This window comes from Podarcis pityusensis, assembly GCF_964106645.2.
Source record: "Podarcis pityusensis genome assembly, chromosome: 5".
Lineage (NCBI taxonomy): Eukaryota > Metazoa > Chordata > Lepidosauria > Squamata > Lacertidae > Podarcis > Podarcis pityusensis.
This window is the reverse complement of record NC_138032.1, coordinates 58,350,440-58,370,976: the sequence shown is the minus strand read 5'-3', so window position 1 is coordinate 58,370,976 and position 20,537 is coordinate 58,350,440. Positions and strand designations below refer to the sequence as shown.

The 20,537-nt window shown below is 39.6% G+C and overlaps 1 protein-coding gene across 1 annotated transcript in view; it reads left to right on the top strand.

Moving 5' to 3' along the window:
* The window catches only part of LOC308477988 (uncharacterized protein), a 256,849-nt gene extending 239,340 nt beyond the window's left edge, over positions 1–17,509 (top strand). Inside the window, exons 3-5 of the mRNA XM_081007231.1 lie at positions 15,610–15,742; positions 16,424–16,519; positions 16,718–17,509. Coding sequence (XP_080863357.1) covers positions 15,610–15,742; positions 16,424–16,492 — 202 coding nt within the window. The 3' untranslated portion in view covers positions 16,493–16,519; positions 16,718–17,509. The remainder of the gene's footprint in view (positions 1–15,609; positions 15,743–16,423; positions 16,520–16,717) is intronic.
* The last annotated feature ends 3,028 nt before the right edge of the window (positions 17,510–20,537 follow it).

The following is a 20,537-nucleotide window of genomic DNA, read 5'->3' as shown; positions in this document are numbered from 1 at the left end:
GCCAACAGATGCAATTAGTTACTACTTACTCTTCCCAAATAGTTTTAGTTAAGGACATTACTGTGGAATGCCCTGTTTTCCTTAATCATTTGAACTTGCTTAATCAGTATTCATATATGTCAATCCTACACTTTTCCCTAAGACTCAACCTTTTAAATGTGTCAGCAACATTTAGGGTTAATAACCTGTAAACTAACTCACTCTCTCTCAAACACACACACACACACACACACACACACGGAATGAGAGAACACCCAGAAAGCAAAATCAGCAAGTCTAGTTGTCCCAGATGACAACCACTAAAGAAAGAAAAAAAAAACCCTCTCCTATAAACCTTTCAAATATTATCAAACCCAGTGAAATAAAATTTCATTTCTTAATTATGCAGTTTTGTTAAGATAGCTGAGTTGCTGCCCCAGTTTTACCACCATTCAGAACAAGATGCCGAAATAAACGACTATTTTGCCGCTTTCTTTGACCATGCCGGGGCATTTGTTATAAGGGTCCTCTGGTCTCCATTTTCTGTTCCTGACCCTCAAGCTGAAGTAGCAGTGGCCATAATCCTAGCAGCTTCACCCCACGGGGTATTTTCTATATGACACCATTGTGATCTTTTACTTCATCCAAACATTAAAACCAGGAGCCATAGTTCCTTATTCTTGCACAACCTAGCAGCAAAGCTGACCAATCGGAAGATGGAATAAATGCTATTGTGACCCAGATCATAAAATGGCAATAGGAATGGGATGTCCAACCTTAATATCAGTGGCACAGTGAAGACTCTGGACTTCATGATCATACACCCCTACCTTCACTCTTTAGATTGTAATGTGTATTAATTAATTTCAAAATATAATAAAGCCAGGCATGCTGCCTTGGGGGGGGTACTTATTTTGTAGAGTGGCTACATTGACTTCTGTCCTAAAACCTGCCCTGACAGCACCATGGCTTAATATATACAAAATTTAGTTTCCTCTGCTTTCAATTGTAATTTGAATAGACTCTCTCTCTCCCCCTCTCATTTAAAAATGAAAACAAAGCATCACATTATAAAAAATTATAGGTTTCAGTATAAATGCATTTCTAATTGTGGTCCTGTTCAGGCAAATGTTGGCATCGTACATTTTACTGTGTGTTTCTTAAGAATCACAGCTTTTAAAGGAAAAACAGATTTCATAGGCAATATACTGGATTTTTCAAAAATTAGAACAGATAAAGAGATGCTCAAAATATAGGCAGAAAGCAGCTTGAAATTTTACTGGGATGAATTTGGGGCATTTCCTTTATAGAAGGCAGATATACTGTAAACAGAGATGTTGTGAAGTCATTTGAATATTAAAAAAAACAAGCTAATTGTGAGATTGAGTGTTCCAAATTAAGCATGTGTACAATAGTATTTGCAAGATTAGCTTTTTGAGAAAAGAAACAGCTGCAACTGCTAGCTTAGACTTTACGAGCCATCCAAATTTATCATACCGAGCCAATGAAGAAATTTCCTTGTCAGTCTTCCCCCTTGCAGGATTTTTGGCTGCAACTGCACTTTAGCTGAATGCAAATTGGGAAAAAAGATTCATAGAAAACATACTAATTTCTGTTGCTGTTAGGACTAACATACAGAGAGATCTTTCTTTATAAAGATAACTACCCTTTATACCAGAAACCCAGTTCTAAAATGTGCTCATTTCAAAATGGAAATATTTTGGGACTGTTGACCTTTCCCATCTGTAGATCTTATTTTTATATACATTAGTGACTTAAGGCCTTCATTGAAAGTCCGTTTCTCATTATGTTATATTCTGCAGTCCTTATTTTGCCAAAATGTATGTTGAGTTCAAAGGATGGGTGTTTTGTTTTGTTTTGTGAATAGCAGCAGTAGAATCCATGACTCCAGGAAGAGCTCACAGTTGCTAACTTTTATTTGCATCCAACAGAAGCTTGTGATGCTTCATATATCTTTGCTTCACGGCATGTTTACATACTCAGAATGGAGTGTTCCTTTATTCAGGTTTTTAAAGAGCCACTGGTTGTACTAGAATCAGTGTCTCCAATAGGATGTTGCTTGCTTTACACTCTGCTTTCGATTACTTTCAATTTGCCTATCATTGACAGCTATGAGTGAAATCACTCGAATTTTGTAGTTTGTAAAGGAAGGCACCATTTGGTCTATAACAGTGTCTTTGAGTTCATGCAGCAGCACTGATAAAAACATATAAGAATGATTTGGTTAAAGTTAAGAGGTTTATTATTAGTAGTAGTAATAGTAGTAGTAGTAGTAGTAGTAGTAGTTGGACTTTTTAAAAATCAACTTTCCCACCTATCCCAAGTTCTCCCTTCCTTGTATGGAAACAGAGGCAATTTTTGTTGCTCATGCTTTCTCATCATGAATCTGTGCTTGCTATATCCGGGTTCACTAATGATATTTCATTGGAACACTTACTCATCAAAGGCTTTTTTAAAAAGTGGGTGGGAATATAGTTTACAAGACCAAACATCTTCATGTTATCATGCAAAAAATATATATTTTAAAGAGATTTTTTAAACTACAAGCAGTGTGCATGAATTGTCCACATATGGAAAAAGTATTTTCTTAATGTAAATCTTTAAGGGGGAAAGGGGTGTTTTGTTATGCTTCTTTTAAGTTTGTATTTTTAAAATGCAATTACTTGCCTTCTAGGAGTGGGACTTTAATTTCTTCCTTTATAGGAATATATAGTTCTGAGATTCTAAAAGTTTCTGGTGCTTTTCAGCTGTCACCTCAATTCAAAATCATGGCGCTCAGCAATATAAAATATAATAAATTTACCTTGACCTAAGCAGAGGTTTTGAAAACAGCTTTCAAAAATAATGCCTGTGTATTTGTGCTAAAATGTGTGAATATAGATATACACACACACACGTCCTCTACTTCCACATTGCTCACAAACATGATTTGTTAAAAATTGTTCTAATGTTTACAATAGTCCAAGAAACATCAACTTAACAAAACAAAACAAAAAGGAATAAAAGGGCCATGTTTAGATTAACGCTTGTCTAAAAATAATATAAGGGGCTTCAGCCTCACATGAATTCCATATCTTTATATTCACATGTTATGCCTTTAGTATTTGAGTTTGAACAAGAAAATCTTCATTTAGCCAACATGAATATGCAATCACTGTGTGTATAATGTAACCTTTAGCCCAAATTACAGCTGACCTGCTATTTAGTGCTTGCAGGGCTTTTTCTTTTTCTTTTTTTTACACCAAGTAAACTTTCCTCCAACAGTTCACATTTAATCAATTTTTGTTTTGCAGTCTTTTGTAGATTGAGTCTTTTGTTAAGAAAGGATGTCTTGTTTCCAAAACACACTGGAGGCGATCGCTGGCATCAGAGTGCCACCAAAAGGCAGGAAGAGAAATTAGCAAGTACGTTCTGACCTTTACAAAGACAGCTAAGGTTATGCACATAACATTTGCTTGTTTACTTTGTAAAATCAACAACGAGTTGTAAACTCAATGCTTGGTAAGCATCTTGACGCAACTGAAAAAGAAACATTTGCAACAGCCAACAATTGCCAAGTGACATTATTGCATATATCCCTGCTCTTCCACATAAAGCCTGTGTTATCTGCTTTGCTCTATATCTATCGTGATGCAACTTTAATAACGTTAGCCAAGAATGCACAGAAAATCACAGCTGTAGCTAAAGGCAAACCCCTCCCCAAAATGAGGTGCTTCTCCGAAGCCTCACCTAGTGAGCTGAGTATTGGCTTATGCGTGAGAATAAGCAAACGAATCGATCGCGGCAGTAGGTTGATGGGTACTGGTCGTTTTGATGGATATGACTGTAAAAAAAAAAGTCCAGATTGGTTCACAGTGGACCTCATACCATGTCAGCTAAAACCAAAGAGACACAAAAGTGACAGCTGTGGAGAGTACACTGCAGGCAGTCAATGGTTCCTGTGATTTATTGTTCCATCTGCCTTGCCGCTGTGAGGACAAGTTCCCCCTGATTTGGTTAAAATGAAAAGGACCTCAGAGAGCACGACGTGTTTTTTGAAAATGTGCAGAAACTATTTTTTTTATTTTTTTATTTCTTGATTTATGTCCCTTTCCCCCCCACCATAATGTTTGCGCCAATTGTTACCCAATAATGATAGCTGGGGAAAACAGGGTGTGGCAGGGGGGAACAGGAGGCATTTATGACCAAAACATATCTCCCCCACTATTCCAAAATGAAGCAAAGAAAAAGAATAAAACGATCCGCCCCCCCCCCCATGAACACCAAACTTAAATAACCTACTCTCTCTCAATAGTAACATAGAAATTAGGGGGGTTATCTGACTGTTTGGATTTTAAAATACTAAGCTCGTTTCTTCTTCTATTTTCTTGCTTAAATGACAGAAAACCTTTCTATGGAGAGAGAGAGAGAAAGAAAGAAAGAAAGAAAGAAAGAAAGAAAGAAAGAAAGAAAGACAGTCGAGTTGTATATGACATGCTGAGAAGTTCATAGGGAATGTTAGTATCAGAAGGAGGGCAAAACGCTTGTTCCAGATTCACACAACTCCCCCCCCCCCGCCCCAGCTTATCTCCCCAAGTTAAGCTGAAGTAAGAGGAGAATGCCTTTTTCGTGTTTACACACAAACTTTTTTTTTTTTTTTGCCATTTTTGACTTGAAAAGGAACGTTTCCTTCATGTGGCTGATGCAGCTTATTACCCCATTAAAGGGAAACACGGCATGACACTTCCGTCACCTTAACATGAAAGCCTAATCAACACTTAAAGGTGTAGCACAACACAAATATGCTCCCTCCTTGGGGAAACTAAAGTGGCAGTCGGAGAAACATTTGGACTTCTCCCACCCCTGTACACCCCCACAACCCCGTGAGAATTGAAGTATGCCATGGCGGAGAAATATGGTTAATGTTTTAATACATTTATGGGGCATCAATAATAAATGAAGCATTATCCAGTGCTCTCTCAGAATAAAGTTTTAACAAATCTGAGCAAATTGAATGAATCTCGTGGAGTGATGTATTGATAATTTTCCGTGCGGATCACATGTTAAGGAGAAAAATGGGTTTAAAGGCCTCGGAGACCTTTCAAATTCCTGCATATGTTATATAATTCACTACTTAAAACGGCATGAACCTGTGAGCCACCAGAAGTTGAGGGAAAGGCTCTTACTCTCTAAATCTCATCAATGTTTAATGCCGATCAGCAAATTTCCAGCAAATTTCCCATGAAAAGGCCTGTTGGTTTTGATGGTGCATGGAAAGTTCTGTTCCCGTTTGCCTTCATGCGAGGTCCCCGAAGCCCTGACCTCTGTGGCAAGAACTTCCTGGCTGAAGGGTTTGCTAGGCCTCCCAGGTCCAACCTTGGTGTCAAAAGCTGGCCTGTCTCCTGTCTCAGGATGTTGGTTTTACCTCTCAAGTGTTTCCTGAATTTGTGAAAATTCTTTCTTTCTTTTTCTTTTTCTGGCCGGTTGTCCATAATGTTTAAATGCTCAAAAAATATTTATCTTTTTGAGAGAGCGAGAGGAGGAGAAAGGGCAAAAAACAAGGGAGAAAAAGAGAGGGGGGAGGAAATTGTAGTGGCTACTGTGGAGTGCAGGAATAGTCCCTGGAGACCAGTTCTACTTTTGGAACATGTTATTGTCAGGCAGAGGTCAACATCTTTTACCTCTTTTTTCCATTATTCAAAATAAGTATTGATGTTATGTTTTAGCTATTTAAAAGCCAGCTGCCTTGCTCATTTCAGATATTTTTTCTTCTTCTTCCCTGGTACTATTGTATGTGGTAATAGCTGGCCTGTGTATTGTCTTTCACAAAATCTACCCTTTCAGGGTCTCAGTCTTCAAATGATATCAATCAAAATTTATGCAATTCAAAATCCATATGTATAGAGTCCCAGTTCACCTCATTTAATGATAATAGTAAACCACATGTTGTGTACATGTCTAAAACACTTTTCTGGCTCTTGACTGTATTAACCCTAGGGGCACTATGTTTTCGTACAGCTTGCCCAACTGAGCAGCATAATATATTGATTAATACTTGGCAACAACCGAATTCTTGAATAATAAAACTGTGAACAAGGCAAATGTATACTAATAAAACAAGGGGAGTGTCAATATTATTCAGGCACCTATGTTAATATAAACTGCTCTAGAAGAACGGGGAGGGTTGAGATTTTCAAACAAACAAACAAAAAGCACAAGAGACAAACAATGCTGATTTGTTTATTTTTTCCCCTCCCTATTTCCTAATGTGATGACTTTATTAAGCAATTAGCATTACCTAGTGAAATACAGATTGCAAGTCTCCCCAAAGCTAACTGCTGAATCAGCTATAATTGCACAACTGTGAAAAGTTAGCTACTGACATAAGACAAATTAAGACTAGAGAGTATCCATTCGTTTGAATAAAATTGTTTACGTATACGTATGAGCAATAGAAACATTATAGGAGTCCCTGACTGAACAATAGCATTTGTGTCTGATAAGAATGCTGCATTTACTCGTGGTGTAACAGTCACAAGTAAGGTTTGCTTCTGTGGACAAGTCGTTACGATATTTGGCAAAGGAGGAACTGAAACATTTCCTCAATTTGCTTTGGCGAGCCTGAAACGTCGATCCCATTGTGCATTCCAGAAACAGAACAATGAATGGATAATGTTTGAGAAAACCAGGTTACAATTAAGAATGCTGTGATGTCATCAGGAAGACAGGAATGAGTGAGAGAGATGTGTTTAGAATGCTGTTTTTTCATTTGGAGCATAGTTTACTTAGGCAGACTATCTGTGGCAATTTTGAATATAAATTTGACATAATACACAGTTATAGTAATTAGCTGTGTCAGTCCTGCTAACATTATTTTTAAAAAAGATGACTTATTTTTCTCAATGCAAAAAAACAAAAAACATTCTGCTTCTTGCAAGTGATTCAAAGCCTTTTGTGCAAAAGCCAGTATTGAAAATTAAGCCGTATAATGTTTCAAATGGCTGGAATGGGTTGTTTAAAACGGCAAGGTAGATCAGCACGGACTAAATCTGGGTCTTCCTTTAATGCCATTCGCATGAGTCACAGCGAGGCAGGAAAGCTGTTGACAAATTAATGCTTTAAGAAAATAAACTATGGTCATGTTGAACACTGAGCAACTTTATCCTGATTAATTTGTGTTGGAGTCGCTCCAGCCCTCATTGACAAAGGCCTGCATTTTGTACAAATGTAATTTCCTAATATTTACATGAGGAAAGCCTTGGCAGTTAAGCTTTGCCTCCAGTGTGAGTTTTGTGGTTAGGGGGAAAAAAAGACAATAAAAGTACAGAGAGCTAATTGTAAGCACATTTGGAGGGGGGGGGGAGATTTTGACTCTCCTCCCTTCACAGCCCTATTAAAATGTGTTATTATGTAGTACTCAAAAGGAGCATAGTGCCAGTCTCCACCTGGCAAAGTTTTAAGTAACACACACAGCATCTAGTGCTTCCTAACAACTGCACTGCTCTAGTTGAACACAACACCCAAAACAAAATTCTTATAGCATGTAACAGCATTGTTCTCTGAAACATTGGCATAAATTCAGATCAACCTGCCTGATCTCACAGCCCTTCTTATTTTATGTCTTCCTTTAAAGAGAATATTAGACATTTGTACAACTGTATAATTTAATAAAATCTGAGTGGGAGTAGAACTGCAATTATAGTCTATTGCTTTGTTTTAAGAATATTAAAAAAAAAACCCTTTAGTTTTAATGAGATTTTCCCCCCCTCCCCCATCAGTTTACACAATTTTCCAGATGCAAAATGAGCTTTTGGCTGTAAAATATTTTATCACATTGTCTTACACAATAAAGATTAGATGTTTTTGTGCTCTCTCAACTGCACTGCAATTATTTTTTAGTGTTTGCAAATCATAATATAATTTAAAAACCATATTTTATACCTCATCTAAAATACTTTTATAGTATCGAGATGGAAAACAAAAATCCCAACAACAACATCTATTTAACTCTTCTTTTAAGTGGTTGTAATATGCTTTGGTGTACTTCCCGGGTTTTGGTTTTTTTTATATAAAGAAACCTTGCTCAAAAAGCTTAGTTGCTCTTGAAAACAAATCTCTCAAGCAGCATCTTTGGTTAAAAAAAAAATCCCTAGAATTTAATTCCCTTGACTAAAGAACCCAGAGAGCCTGAATGTAAAAATAGTAGCCTTGTCATTTCACATTCATTAAGTGAAACTCAGAAATTAATAATGTAAAATATGCTTTTTAATTAGTCTTACATTCTGCCCAATGTACTTAAATGGGATCAGCAGCTCCCCAATGATTTTTTTCTTAATAAAGTATTAGCCTCTGATGCACAGGGGTTGACAGGTATGATAAACTGGAAAGTACTTTTCAAGGCATATGAATGATACCAAAATAGTACTCTTCCATTTAAATGTAATTAACATCAGGGAGCAATATTACGTGAAGAGAAGCCTTCAAGAATTTTATTTCAGGGGTGGAGATCTTTTTTTCATTTCTTGTTTTATGAGTAGTTTGATGATTGCAGGCATGATTTTATAATTTAATTACCTTTGTTGAAAGCTAAGCTTTTTCTAATAGCCGGGCAACAGGATCATAAAGCACTCTTCAAGTGTATTGAAAAGAAAGCAAATCTCCTTTGATAACTTTACTTAGTAGGAAAAGGTGTGTGTGTGTGTGTGTGTGTGTGTGTGTGTACCTATATATGTGTGGTCTCCTATAGAACCCCAGCGAAAAATTCTCCCCATGTCAATTTCAGATTACCTGCTTCTGCTACTTGTGGTTTATTTAAATATAAAAATAACTTACTGGAACACTCACCTGTAAAGAGTTAGATTCTGGGACAAAAAAAAACTTAGAAAATATATCAAGAGTGAGCCACAAAAAAAGAAAAAAAATCACAAAAAGCTTTAAACAAAGGACAAATTATAACCAACTACCCCCTAACTTTCTCTCAAAATGACATTGCTTCTTTGAATTGCTATGAAGATAATAAACAATCATTGTTTTTCTGTTGAATAGCATCCCCTAACTGTCCAAATGTCAGTTGTGTTTACTTAAGATTGTCTGCTGTCTCTAAGTAACTACATTCCCAAATGAAGCATGTTTAAAGAGTAAACATGCAAAGAGACTCTAGTTCCGGTGAAATGGTCAAAAACAACAACAACCCCTAAGCAATCTTCACTTTCATAATGCAAGAGTCATGCTCAATTTCATAATGCACCCGTTATTATTACTGTAGGGCTTTGTAAAGAACATCTGCCCTTGGGTTGCAAGGACTTTCCTAAACTCACAGGGAGACATCTATATATGAGGTACAGATGTGATTCCTTTCCTATGCTTGGCCATCAGCACGGAGGTATGGTTTGACTTCATTCCACTTTCATCTCTGTCCTTTTGACATCCCGGTTTCTTCCAAAGCATTCCTCATTTCTAAACACGCACTGACACTGCTATGTGTTTTCACACTGTTCATCTGTTAACTTCTGTTGATAACCACACTGGGCAACGTGTTTGGAAGCATAAAGTGTTTGTGACACTAATGTACTATGCTGCTTGCTAAATGCTTCCTCAAATGTATGTCTTTCGAGCAGCATTCATGCTGATTAAACTTGGTACGGGTGACAGAATCTCCTTCCGTACTTGGAGGGAAACATTCCAAATTTCCCTGAGAGTTTGCTAACTTCTTCATCAACTGCTAAATAGCTGTGGGTTTCAAATAAAGACTCTGATCAACTTTTCAGTTGCTGTTTTTCATGTGCACTTCTGACTGCTAAATAATGAAAAGCGTCAATGTGAAATGACCCTTTGATTTGTTAGTAAAGATGCTGTTTACAACAGGAAATAAATATCCTGATGCATGCATGCAGCCACAAGTCATTACATGAAAGAAAATGGTGTGTGTGTGTTTTAAAGGATCCAGGAAAATCAGGAGTGAATCATTTGCTATGGAAACACAGCCATTCTGCTACTTCCCAAATGAGCATCTGTCTGGGAGAGTTTGTTTGTAGAACAACAAGTGTCTAGCTGGCAAAAAATAAAAATTGTACCAGAATCCATAGAATCCCAACACACACACACTGTGCTTTAGTAGCTCCTAATGCCTTTTGCAACTGAAGCCATTATGTGTGATTCCCTCTCTTTGCTGAAAGTGAAAATGCTTATCTTTGGTACCCACGTACCAAATGCAAGATCTTGTGTAATATTTTCCAATCACAAACAATATTGCATTATTCCCCAGAGGGCTAGTTGATATACCTGTCTATTTATTTATGTGTTCAAGTATCCAGAAACCCATATAATTGATGCGTAGAAATATAATCTGTGCCATTTGTAAGGTTCCACTGAACTTATACTGCACCTGGGGATTCCCAGAAGTGCTATGTTACCTATACAAAACCACCTGCAATTTACTGTTATGGCTGAAATATTCATAGATAAGCCTTATGTAAAGATAATGGCTTAATATATGGGTATAATTCTGCACCCCCAAAGCAACTTTCTGACAGTACAAGTATGCCACTAAAAAGTAAAAGACATGTGACTTTGATTCAGATATTCAGAAATCTAATGTTTGTTGCACTCCAGTTCTTACCATATGGCTTGTATTCGTTCAAATGCTTTACATTTTGTCTCCTCATGATTACTTGATGGTACCTGAATATTGATGTCTTTGGGAATTATTTTTTATCTATATATTCCCTCCACTCCACCCTTATATTCTCAATAGGTAAGTCAGATGAATGAAGCACAAGCCCTCATTTGGGGCACCCAGAGATTCAGCTACTGGATCTGATTCGCATTTGTTTCATTCAGCAAGTTTTGACTGTCTGCACTCAGACATACATGGCTTAGACCATGGGTAGGCAAACTAAGGCCCAGGGGCCAGATCCAGCCCAATCACATTCTAAATCTGGCCTACAGACGGTCTGGGAATCAGCGTGTTTTTACATGAGTAGAATGTGTCCTTTTATTTAAAATGCATCTCTGGGTTATTTGTGGGGCATAGGAATTCGTTCATTTCCCCCCAAAAAATATAGTCCAGCCCCCCACAAGGTCTGAGGAATAGTGGACTGGACCCCTGCTGAAAAAGTTTGCTGATCCCTGGCTTAGACTAATAAACTAAAAAGGTATAAATGAACACTTATTGCCACTGCAAATATATTGGTCTCAGCTGTTAAAAACACCGAAGGTATACTCCTGGGGATGTGTAGTACAGTTCTCAATAAAGATCTGAAAAGTTTGAAGTCCCAAAGGCCTTTCAGCTCCATAAAGGACAGGACTTGGGAGTCCTGTTTATCCTCATGAATCCTCCTGAAGCTCATAGTTCCCACCCCAGGGCTGCCTCCTCCACCCTCTGCTCATCAGTATGTAAGTAGCTTTCCTGCTTATATTGTTTCCTTATTTTTTTTTTGTAAAGGAAAACTTGTTTACAGCAAGATTTTAAAAACATCTATACCTAGATATATTCTGATCCTAAGCAGCTGGCTAGGAAATACATTATCTTGCTATCAATGGGACTTTCTTTCCAACTAAACACATTTAGGGTTGGAGGTTCGTTTGGCTTCCAAATTAAGAGCCACGCTTATGAAAAGTGAAAATGACCAATGGAGTGTGTATGTGAGAAATCATTCAGTTTTTCCTTTCTTTTTTTAAGCAGAGGAAGACTTGCATGTACATTTCTATCCAAGACATAAAACATGTTTGTTGCTTGAATGTCTCTAAAGTAAGATAGATACATAGTTAAATGGTATGCTTGTCATTTATAAGAAATATCAATGCTTTAACTATTATTAGGAATGCTGGTTTTACACACACACACACACAGAGAGAGAGAGAGAGAGAGAGAATGAGGAAGACAGAATGCTTCATCCTGAGGATGTGCTTATTCTTTTAGAAGGATCAGCTACATATCCCTTGCACCAGCCCCTTAATGGACAATCCAAGAAATGACATTTGTGCCGGTGCCAGAGGGATTGCTTGTTTGCCAATTGGCTGAAGTTAACATGCTGCAGTGGCCAGAGACAAAGAAATAAAGAGACGCCGGACAAATTCATAGGATACAGCGTGGTGACAAGGGGAAGATTGTGATCCATTCTAAACACGTTGGCCATGTTAATGGCCTCCAATCAATCACTCTTAAGTGCTATTCATCATTCAATCAAAAGAAGACAGAACATGTATATTATTTAGACAAGTTTGAAATCATTTTAGGTTACAGAAGGTCAGGAGAGCCACCTTTCAAATCATCATGAAGAGATAGGAAAATGTTCAGGAACTGTAACAACCCTTCATCTGTGAACCAGGCTAATAGGCATGCAGTAGATGCTCGTGCAGCGCACTCGCTCAGGGCTAAAATAAATAAAACGGTGCCATTGTAGAGCAACTCCTACATAAATAATAAGTGTATGAATAAGCCAATATGGTTGTAGGATATTTTGGTTAATATAGTTATCTAAACTGACTGGGAATTTACACACTCTCTGTGACATCTCAGAAGCTTTGTGGCTCTCATTGGACCACAACATCTTTCATTCACCTTTTATTGTCTCTAAGCAGAAGGAAGCTAATCTGGTACTTTTATTAGAGAAGACATAGAAATCATAAAAGAATATTGAAGTGGTGTTTTTTTGTGGCAGAGGATCTCCCCGGTAGCATCTACAACAGGGGTTGGGAAAGCTGTGGCCCTCCAGATACTGTTAGACACAAATGGTTAGCACACAAATGGTTTGGGATGGTGGGAGTTGCAGCCCAACATCTTGAGGGCCACAACTTCCTCACCCTTGATCAACATAGCCTGCAAATAGAACGGAGGTCCATAAAATGGCAGAATATGCTTATTATAGTAAGCCGCTTTTATACCAAGCCAGACCATTGCTCCTTCAACTAATATTGTCTACATCGGTGTTGGGGAACTTGGCTTGTGGGCCAAACATGGCTTGCCAGCGGTTCAAATCTGACCCACCAGGCCAATTTCTCCAAACCACACCCAACTACCCACATTTGACGTTGTATGTGATGTCAAGTGTGGGACAGGAAGAGATGTGGCTGCCTTAAAGTGCCTTCCCAGTTGTGCATTGGCAAGGGGAAACAGGATTCAGTACTAGTGACCACCAGTTGATGGGTGATAGAGCCAAGGCCTCCTGGAATAACTGTGTGTGGTGCTTTAAAGTTCCAGCTTCTGGACTTCTAAGTGACTAACCAACTGATGTCGTTGTGGTATCAGGTGAATGGCAGGTGGGCAGCCCTGCCCACCTGTCAAATTTGGTCCATGAGACTAGATCCTGATAAGGATCTGGCCCCCTGAGCCAAAAACGTTACCCAGCCTTGGTCTACACGGACTAGCCGTTGCTGCCAAGGTTAGCAGGGTACTTCACCAGTAGCTTCCAGGGCCCATGGGGTGTCCTTGAAGACTTTCCTCAGCCGGAAATAGTGAGGAGAATTGGAGGACATAAAAGAGGGAATTGGTCTGCTTAAACCCCTAACACATGTCCTGGTACAAAGATGAACAATAAGATTAAAAACCTCCCTTCCCTTTATTATACAGAAAAGTTTCAGGAGGGAGGAAACAAGAGAAAAGAACTTCTCGCTTTCCACTCTCCAGAAACCACACACACATACTGTAGCTCTAATTTAACAAGGTTCTCATGACTACTTTTGTACAGCTGCTGCAGCTTTCAAATTACCCTGATGCGGCTTGAAAATTGCATGGAACAGCTAGCAAGTGAACATCCCAACATGCAGTAAGTCCTGCATAGTTTGCACACCAAAGAGACACTGTGGTTCAGATCTTCCCATTTGGGTCCTCACGGCTTGTCAGATAAGCCTGCTATTTCAGCTGCGGTTTTGTGCATGCCTCTTAGCGCACAAAGCTGCATCAGCTAAAATTGACAGCGCAGAAGATATTAGGGCTTAAGTGCACGTGCCATGCTAATCTGCCCCCTTGATCCAGTCTTGCATGCAAACATGGTTCTTCCCACACAAATGTGCCCTTCCTCTGTGCTTTCTATATTACGAAGAGTAGAATGGGTTGGAGCCATGGAGGAGTCACCGATCCATTAGCATTTCGTTTGAGGGAGCTGATCAACTCCTTCCAGGTGGTGTCCCCAATATATGCTTTGACTTTCTTCCGCTTTACTTTGGAGGAAAGCTATTGCAAAGAAGGCACTCTCTGCATGAACGCTGACAGTGGGGGACTTGGTTTCCACTGACAGAGAGCTCATGATGTGCATATGTGTATGTGGGGGGTGTATGTGTGCACCTGCATGCATGTGTGTGCTCAGGATATATATGTGAGCAGGCTCACCAAAGATGCACATAGACACACTTGCTGGGTGTCACTTACTAGCAGGTCCAGTTTAAGCAAATGGAGAAGATGGGGCAGGGGACTATTGGCCCTCAAAAAGGTTTCTCTTAGATTGGGGTTGGGCATCTGTTCTTCCAGCTGTTTCAGCCCCAAGCACCATGATCAATGTTCATGGGAAATGGGATTTGTAGGGGCCCAAGAGTTCCCCATTCCTTTATTTTCTTAGGTAGGTGCTTTAATATTATGCAGGTATTGCTTTCTGTTAGAGTAGTGTCCATAAGAAAGGGTTAATAAAAATATTTTCCATGTTATAAGGAGAGATTAGGTATCATCTTTGGCTTCCAGGGGGATTTAGTCTGGCAAAACTGTTCTCTGAAACTGATCAAGGCTGCAATTCAATACATAACTGTTCAAAAGCCGCATTGAGCTCCAGTGTGCATGGATGACACCACAAGCCAAGGCAGTGTAAACTATCATCGTCATTGGTTTGATAGGAAATTGCATCCAAGATTTTACTTATTGCCCACTTTAAATTGGAAGACATGTAATTTACAAAATCCTAATCCAGATATTTCCATAAATGGACAGCAGATGGGGCTACAAAAATCATCAAATAAAAAGTAATGGAAAACAGCCTATTTCCATTCGAAAAAGCAATTCATTTAAAAAAATAAATAGGATTCTTCTTTGCTGTTTTAAGACATCAATGAATCTGTTCGTAATGGGCTTTTGTAAACTGATTATCCTTGATAATCTCATTAGTTGAAATTATCTTGCTTTTCTAACATGGTAGATTTTTAAATACCTTTTATTTCAGATCCCTCTGGGCATGTTGCAGTGCAATTTACTATTAAGCAACATAATTATCTATCTCAAACCTAAGTGTTTAGGAGTTAAAAGAATCAAGACACAGCTATTGAAATGGTGGAGAAAATGACCCCACAATCTAGATCCCCAACTAGGAAAGAAAAGGTGGGAGGGGAACCTATTTTTAACAGAGAATTCATTAAAAAGCACACCATTCTTAAAAGTAATGATGATTATGATTATGTAAATGAGATGGACACACTGATTCTAATAAACTGCTTTAGCTGCTACACAGATAACACCATTTATTTAAAACACTTCTATCCTGTTCTTCATTGCAAAAAAAAATTCCAGAGTAGGTAACAATTAGAAGTAGAATTCATATACATAAAAACAAAGGAGAAGATAAGAGCAAATAAAATTGCTAGAAAGTAAAGGATGCACAACGATCCAATCTGACAATAAACTCCACTGAAACCCACTTCTTTCCCCAGTGCCAAAAGCTCAACAAAGTTGGTGTCAATTGTATCACTTGAGCTGGACAAGTTACAAAAGCTTCCTGTCAAGACTGACTGCTGGACCAGTCCAGTGCAAAGCCCCTCTTTGTTCACTGGGACTCACTTCATGGTGAGTATGCACAGGCCTTGCAGCCAGAGAACATTTGCTCTGCATTGCTGATACAAATATTATGCATCTACCCAAGCCCTAAGATAACCGTCAGAGGCTCTGCTCTGAGTTCCCTGCCAATCTGACATATGAAGTGTGGTTGCAAAGGGGAGAGCCCTTTTAGTGGTAGTCCCCCAGTTGTGGAAGGCTCTCCCTAGAGAAATTTTACCTGGCCTCTACCCTGACGTCCTTTCAGCACCAGGCAATAACTTTTTAAAAATCATTTCATGCATTTTAACACAATTCTACTGTTATTTAAAATCATTCTGATATTAATATTTATAATCTTTGCTCTAATGGAGCTTAGATTTTTTTTAAAAAAACAAAAAAACAAAACCCTAATGTGTTTATTTTAGCTCTCCAATCCAGTGGTCTTGTCACTGGCAGTAGGCAGTGTGTGGTCTCAAAATGGGATGCTTCAGGGATAGGGCAGAGACGGTGATGTGTCCCACTTCTGGGGATGGGCCCAATTCAGACTCTTCTACTGGGCCAGCCTGACAGCTAGTGCAACAACAAAAAAGAACCCCCCCCCCTTTCTGTCCTGGACAATAGGGTTGATTAGGGCTGTAGATGCAGTAAGGAATCTACTGCTTTGTATCTCCACCCCCCACATTTAGCAACCATAACTTCTCTAAACTTTAGGTTGGTGGCAACTTTGGAAGAACAAACAAGCTTTGGAACAACAAACAGGAGACCTTCTCTTGTCAATAAGCCTTGCAAGTGGAGATCTTTAACCAGGTCTGTATCTGGATTGGAACTGAAATTGACTTTACATACAGAATTGCATTTAATTGGTGTGTGTGTATGGCTTGTTATATTAAAAATGGTTTGTATCTATGGAATTGTTTTGGCATTTTGAGTTCTTTTGACTGTGAAATCGCTTTGAGGATCCCACACAATGGTTTTCTTTTTGTCTCCATCTTTTCATGGAATCAGAGAATTGTGGAGTTGGAAGGGACCTTGAGGATCACCTAAGTCCAACCCCCTGAAATGCAGGAATCTTTTGCCGTAAGTGGGGCTCAAACCCACAATCCTGAGACTAAGAGTGCTCTACCCACTGAGCTATCACCTGCCACAAAGCTTTTGCTGAACATAGTCTAAGGAAAGACCGCATTTTGTAAGCAAAAGCCTCGCTCTGATCTTTTTCAAGGAACTACATGTATCCACTCAACAGAAAATAGATATGCCACAGCTTTAAGCAGAGCACCCAGGCAGTCCCAGCTCCTTAGTAGACTTGTGATATGTTTCCCAGCAATGGCAAGGATATAGCTCGAAGGTGAAGAGAAAGGAATTGACACACGCACAGCTGCCACATCTGGATAATTCAGCCCACGCGTGGGCATCCGAATCTCAGGCGACGGGTTACAGACTTGCATTGGGGTGTACTAATAACACAGGCAGCCAAGGAGCATGCTTCTAAACTTCAAGCCACAAGAAGATGAGCTGCCAAGTGAGAAGTGATTTTATGCTTCTGATAGAGGCTCAAGCAATTAAGAAGTAGAAGTTGTTTTTTAGAGTGAGAGCGAGCGAGCGAAAAGCTTAAATCTGCATTTTATGTATGTAAGTTTGCAGCCGTAATGGGATTATGATGTCAGCAAAGGGAGAGAAGTTTGCAGCTGCACTGGGTTATGGAGGTAGCAAGCAGCTGTTAAAATAGAGAACTAATGGTGATTAATTCTTATTATGTGTTTGAAGATCTCACAATGAGTTCAGGACCCAAACCATCCCAAAGGACGTGAAATTAAGGAAGAAGGATTTTTTTGTAGAGGAGAAATTGAGGGAGGGCTTTTAAAAAAATGTATATATGCCTTATTCTGCCTCCTCTTCAACCACTTTATTAATATTTAAATACTCCAGAAATTGGTGCTTAAATTATAGCATCTACTGCAATTATTACTTACAAAAAGAAAATGGGGTGGGGGGAAGAACTTGGGTAGTTTTTTTTATAATTTCAATTAAGTATTATACAGCCTGGGAAATTACCTGGGTCCCACAACACCTACATACACACACACACACACACACACACACACTGAATAAACTAGGAGACATACATTGAAATTGTTTACCACATACATAGTGAGGAGTAGATGTTTGCACACATTGATTGAACAGAAGCTCCTGCAAAGATCCATCATCGATTCCCAGTGACTTAGCTCCACTGACAGCACCGTTTGCATGCTGTGCGGTGGAGAGATGAACTAATCACTCAGTTGAGCTGGGCTAGCAGATAGTGGGAAATATTATTCAAATGTCTCAGAGAATTAGAAACCTCATTTTGATTCTCCAGCCCTTGCCTTTTAACACACTCTCTCCCAGCTTGTTAAACTTAAACCAAAAACCAAAAGCAGGCCAAGGTCTCTTCCCCTTGCAAAATTGTATATGAGACGAATGCAGATGTTTTGGTGGCAGTAAATATTTTAATGCCAGCCTGAAATTGTCCAGCATGGAAGTGTGACAAGCTACTTTCCACTAGTTCCAGTAAATCCAGTCAAATCCTTTAACTATGTGTATTTCAAGCTGTGGGTTATGACCCACAGGTAGGCCCCAGGGTATTTCTGGGTGGATCACACAATGATATGACCCTCCATTTCCTGGAGATTTTATGATGTTGGGGGATGGAGCGGATTCATCTAAATTCCTGGGTGCCAGATCCTTCCCATAATTCCTGAATTTAGTAAAAGTTAGAATTAGGTTTCTTTAAACTTTGACAAACATGGAACTCCTCTGGATTTTGTTAAGCTAAGAAGCCAAGCCAGCTTGGCAAAGCTAGCTGGACAGGCCATTAGTGGGAAACCATCAGAAGGCAAAAATGCCAGGCAAGGAGGAGTGGGGCTCCTTCTTTGCTGGGTGCTAGTGGGCAGAGGCAAAGGCCAGGTTGAGGGTTTCAGCTTTGAATAACATAGGCTGGGGCGAGGTCCTTGGAATCAGTTAGCTGTGAGAATGTGAAGGAGGGACAGAACTCCAAGTGAGCTGAGATTGACAGGCTAGAACAAAGAGACATAGATGGTGGGTTTTTTGTTGTCCTTTGAATCCAATGCTGGGTTCAAGGTTTTTTTTTCTTTATCCTGCTGCTCTTCACTGCAAAATTGGGGTGATCATCAGTTAGGTTTTCTGCAGATTGATGCTTGTTCCAATCCAGCAGTAAGCAGAAGGTTTGGGCCCCTGACATCACGGGACAAACCAAAATGTGGATGGGCCCTAACCCATAATTATCCAAAGTCCAAGACACACTACAGCCAGGCAAAATCACTCAAGGAGGGTACAAAGCATGACTGGTGAGAGCCAGGGGAGAGGCAGAGCTGTGACTGAAGGCAGCTTCACAAGCTCAGAATTACACTCACACTGTGGAAGACTTAAAGGTATTTCTTTTCATGCCAAGTAATGAAGAGATCTACGACCACTTTAACTTCAGCAATGAAAAACCTGTTTGTGCCACTATTGCTAAAACAGGTTGTTAGGAAAAAAAACCTCTGTTTCTTTTCAGCATTTTCTGCTGTGCACTGTCATCTGAACAATGATATATTTTTGGTTGGAAGGGATCATGTATTTGGAGCGTCTAGAAAGAGAAAAGGCTGTGAAGGTTGTGAGGAACGGCTATAGCGCCGAGAAGGACTAAACTGGCACAAGCTGTATCATGGCAGGGTTCCAAGGCCTAGAGGGGAATTGGGTGAGCTAGTTAGGGACCCGGTTGATGTATGATCCTAAATTGGAGAGAAGAAAGGTAAGAGTTGTGGGTTATAACAAAAATTGGCTGCCAAGCAGGAGAATGGAATTAAAAGATCCGTGTCCCGCTTTTCTTTTATGCTTCACTTCATTCTTTACAACTTAACCTGAATTTAGAGCAACACTGAGTAGCAGACCTAACCAAATTTGTAAGCATGCTTTACACCAGATATGAAAGACAGAAACTTGGGACTGAGCAATGACATTTTATCAGCATTAAGCATATGAAGTATCTTGGAAGTGCTGCTCTCTTCCTGCTCTGGCATCATCTTTGACCCTCCCAGAGGCCTCTTTTTGGTCCCACCATCTATATGACCTGTTCAGAAGAGAACCTGTCAGTCATTAAGCAGTGACTTCTTGTGGATAAGGCACTGTGCCCTGGCACATACCCCCATTTCTTTGTTCCCAGTGGAGTCTGGTTTATTAGGGCAAATGAGGCACTGGCCCACCAGTTTAATTCTGCTCTCAGTCAGTGCCCACCTGCCTGCCTTCCTACTTCCACCCAGTTTGGCGGGTGGCACTGCCTGTCAGCTGTTGCTGTTCTAAAACTCAGCAGGGAGGAAGAGAGGGACAAACTAGAAACAGTTGACTCCACCTCTCATTGGATCTCGCCCTACCTACTTTTGGCCACCCTGCATACTGCCCCACCAGTCCCAATGGGCATCAGCCACTACTGTTTGTTCCTCTGGGGTTTGTGTTGCAACTGTCTCATAAAATGCCAGTGAATGATCTTTCAGAATTACGGCTGTCTGTGAATAGCCTTTAAGCACTGTTGCCAAGCCTACATGTATCCCTAACCACATACCACAAATTGGCCTAGTTTGCACATCACAGTAAACAATGACTTACTGGACCACTCAAACATATAGAATCTCAGAGAGGAGCTCACAGGCAATTTGCTCCTCCCTAGATTTTGTTTACTTCCATGCCTGCTATTCTAAGTCACTGTTTGCCATGGTATGTTATCCCATACTAGGCTTGTGATAAAGCTCTTTTCTCGCTAACCACAACCTGTCACCAAGGTTTGTTC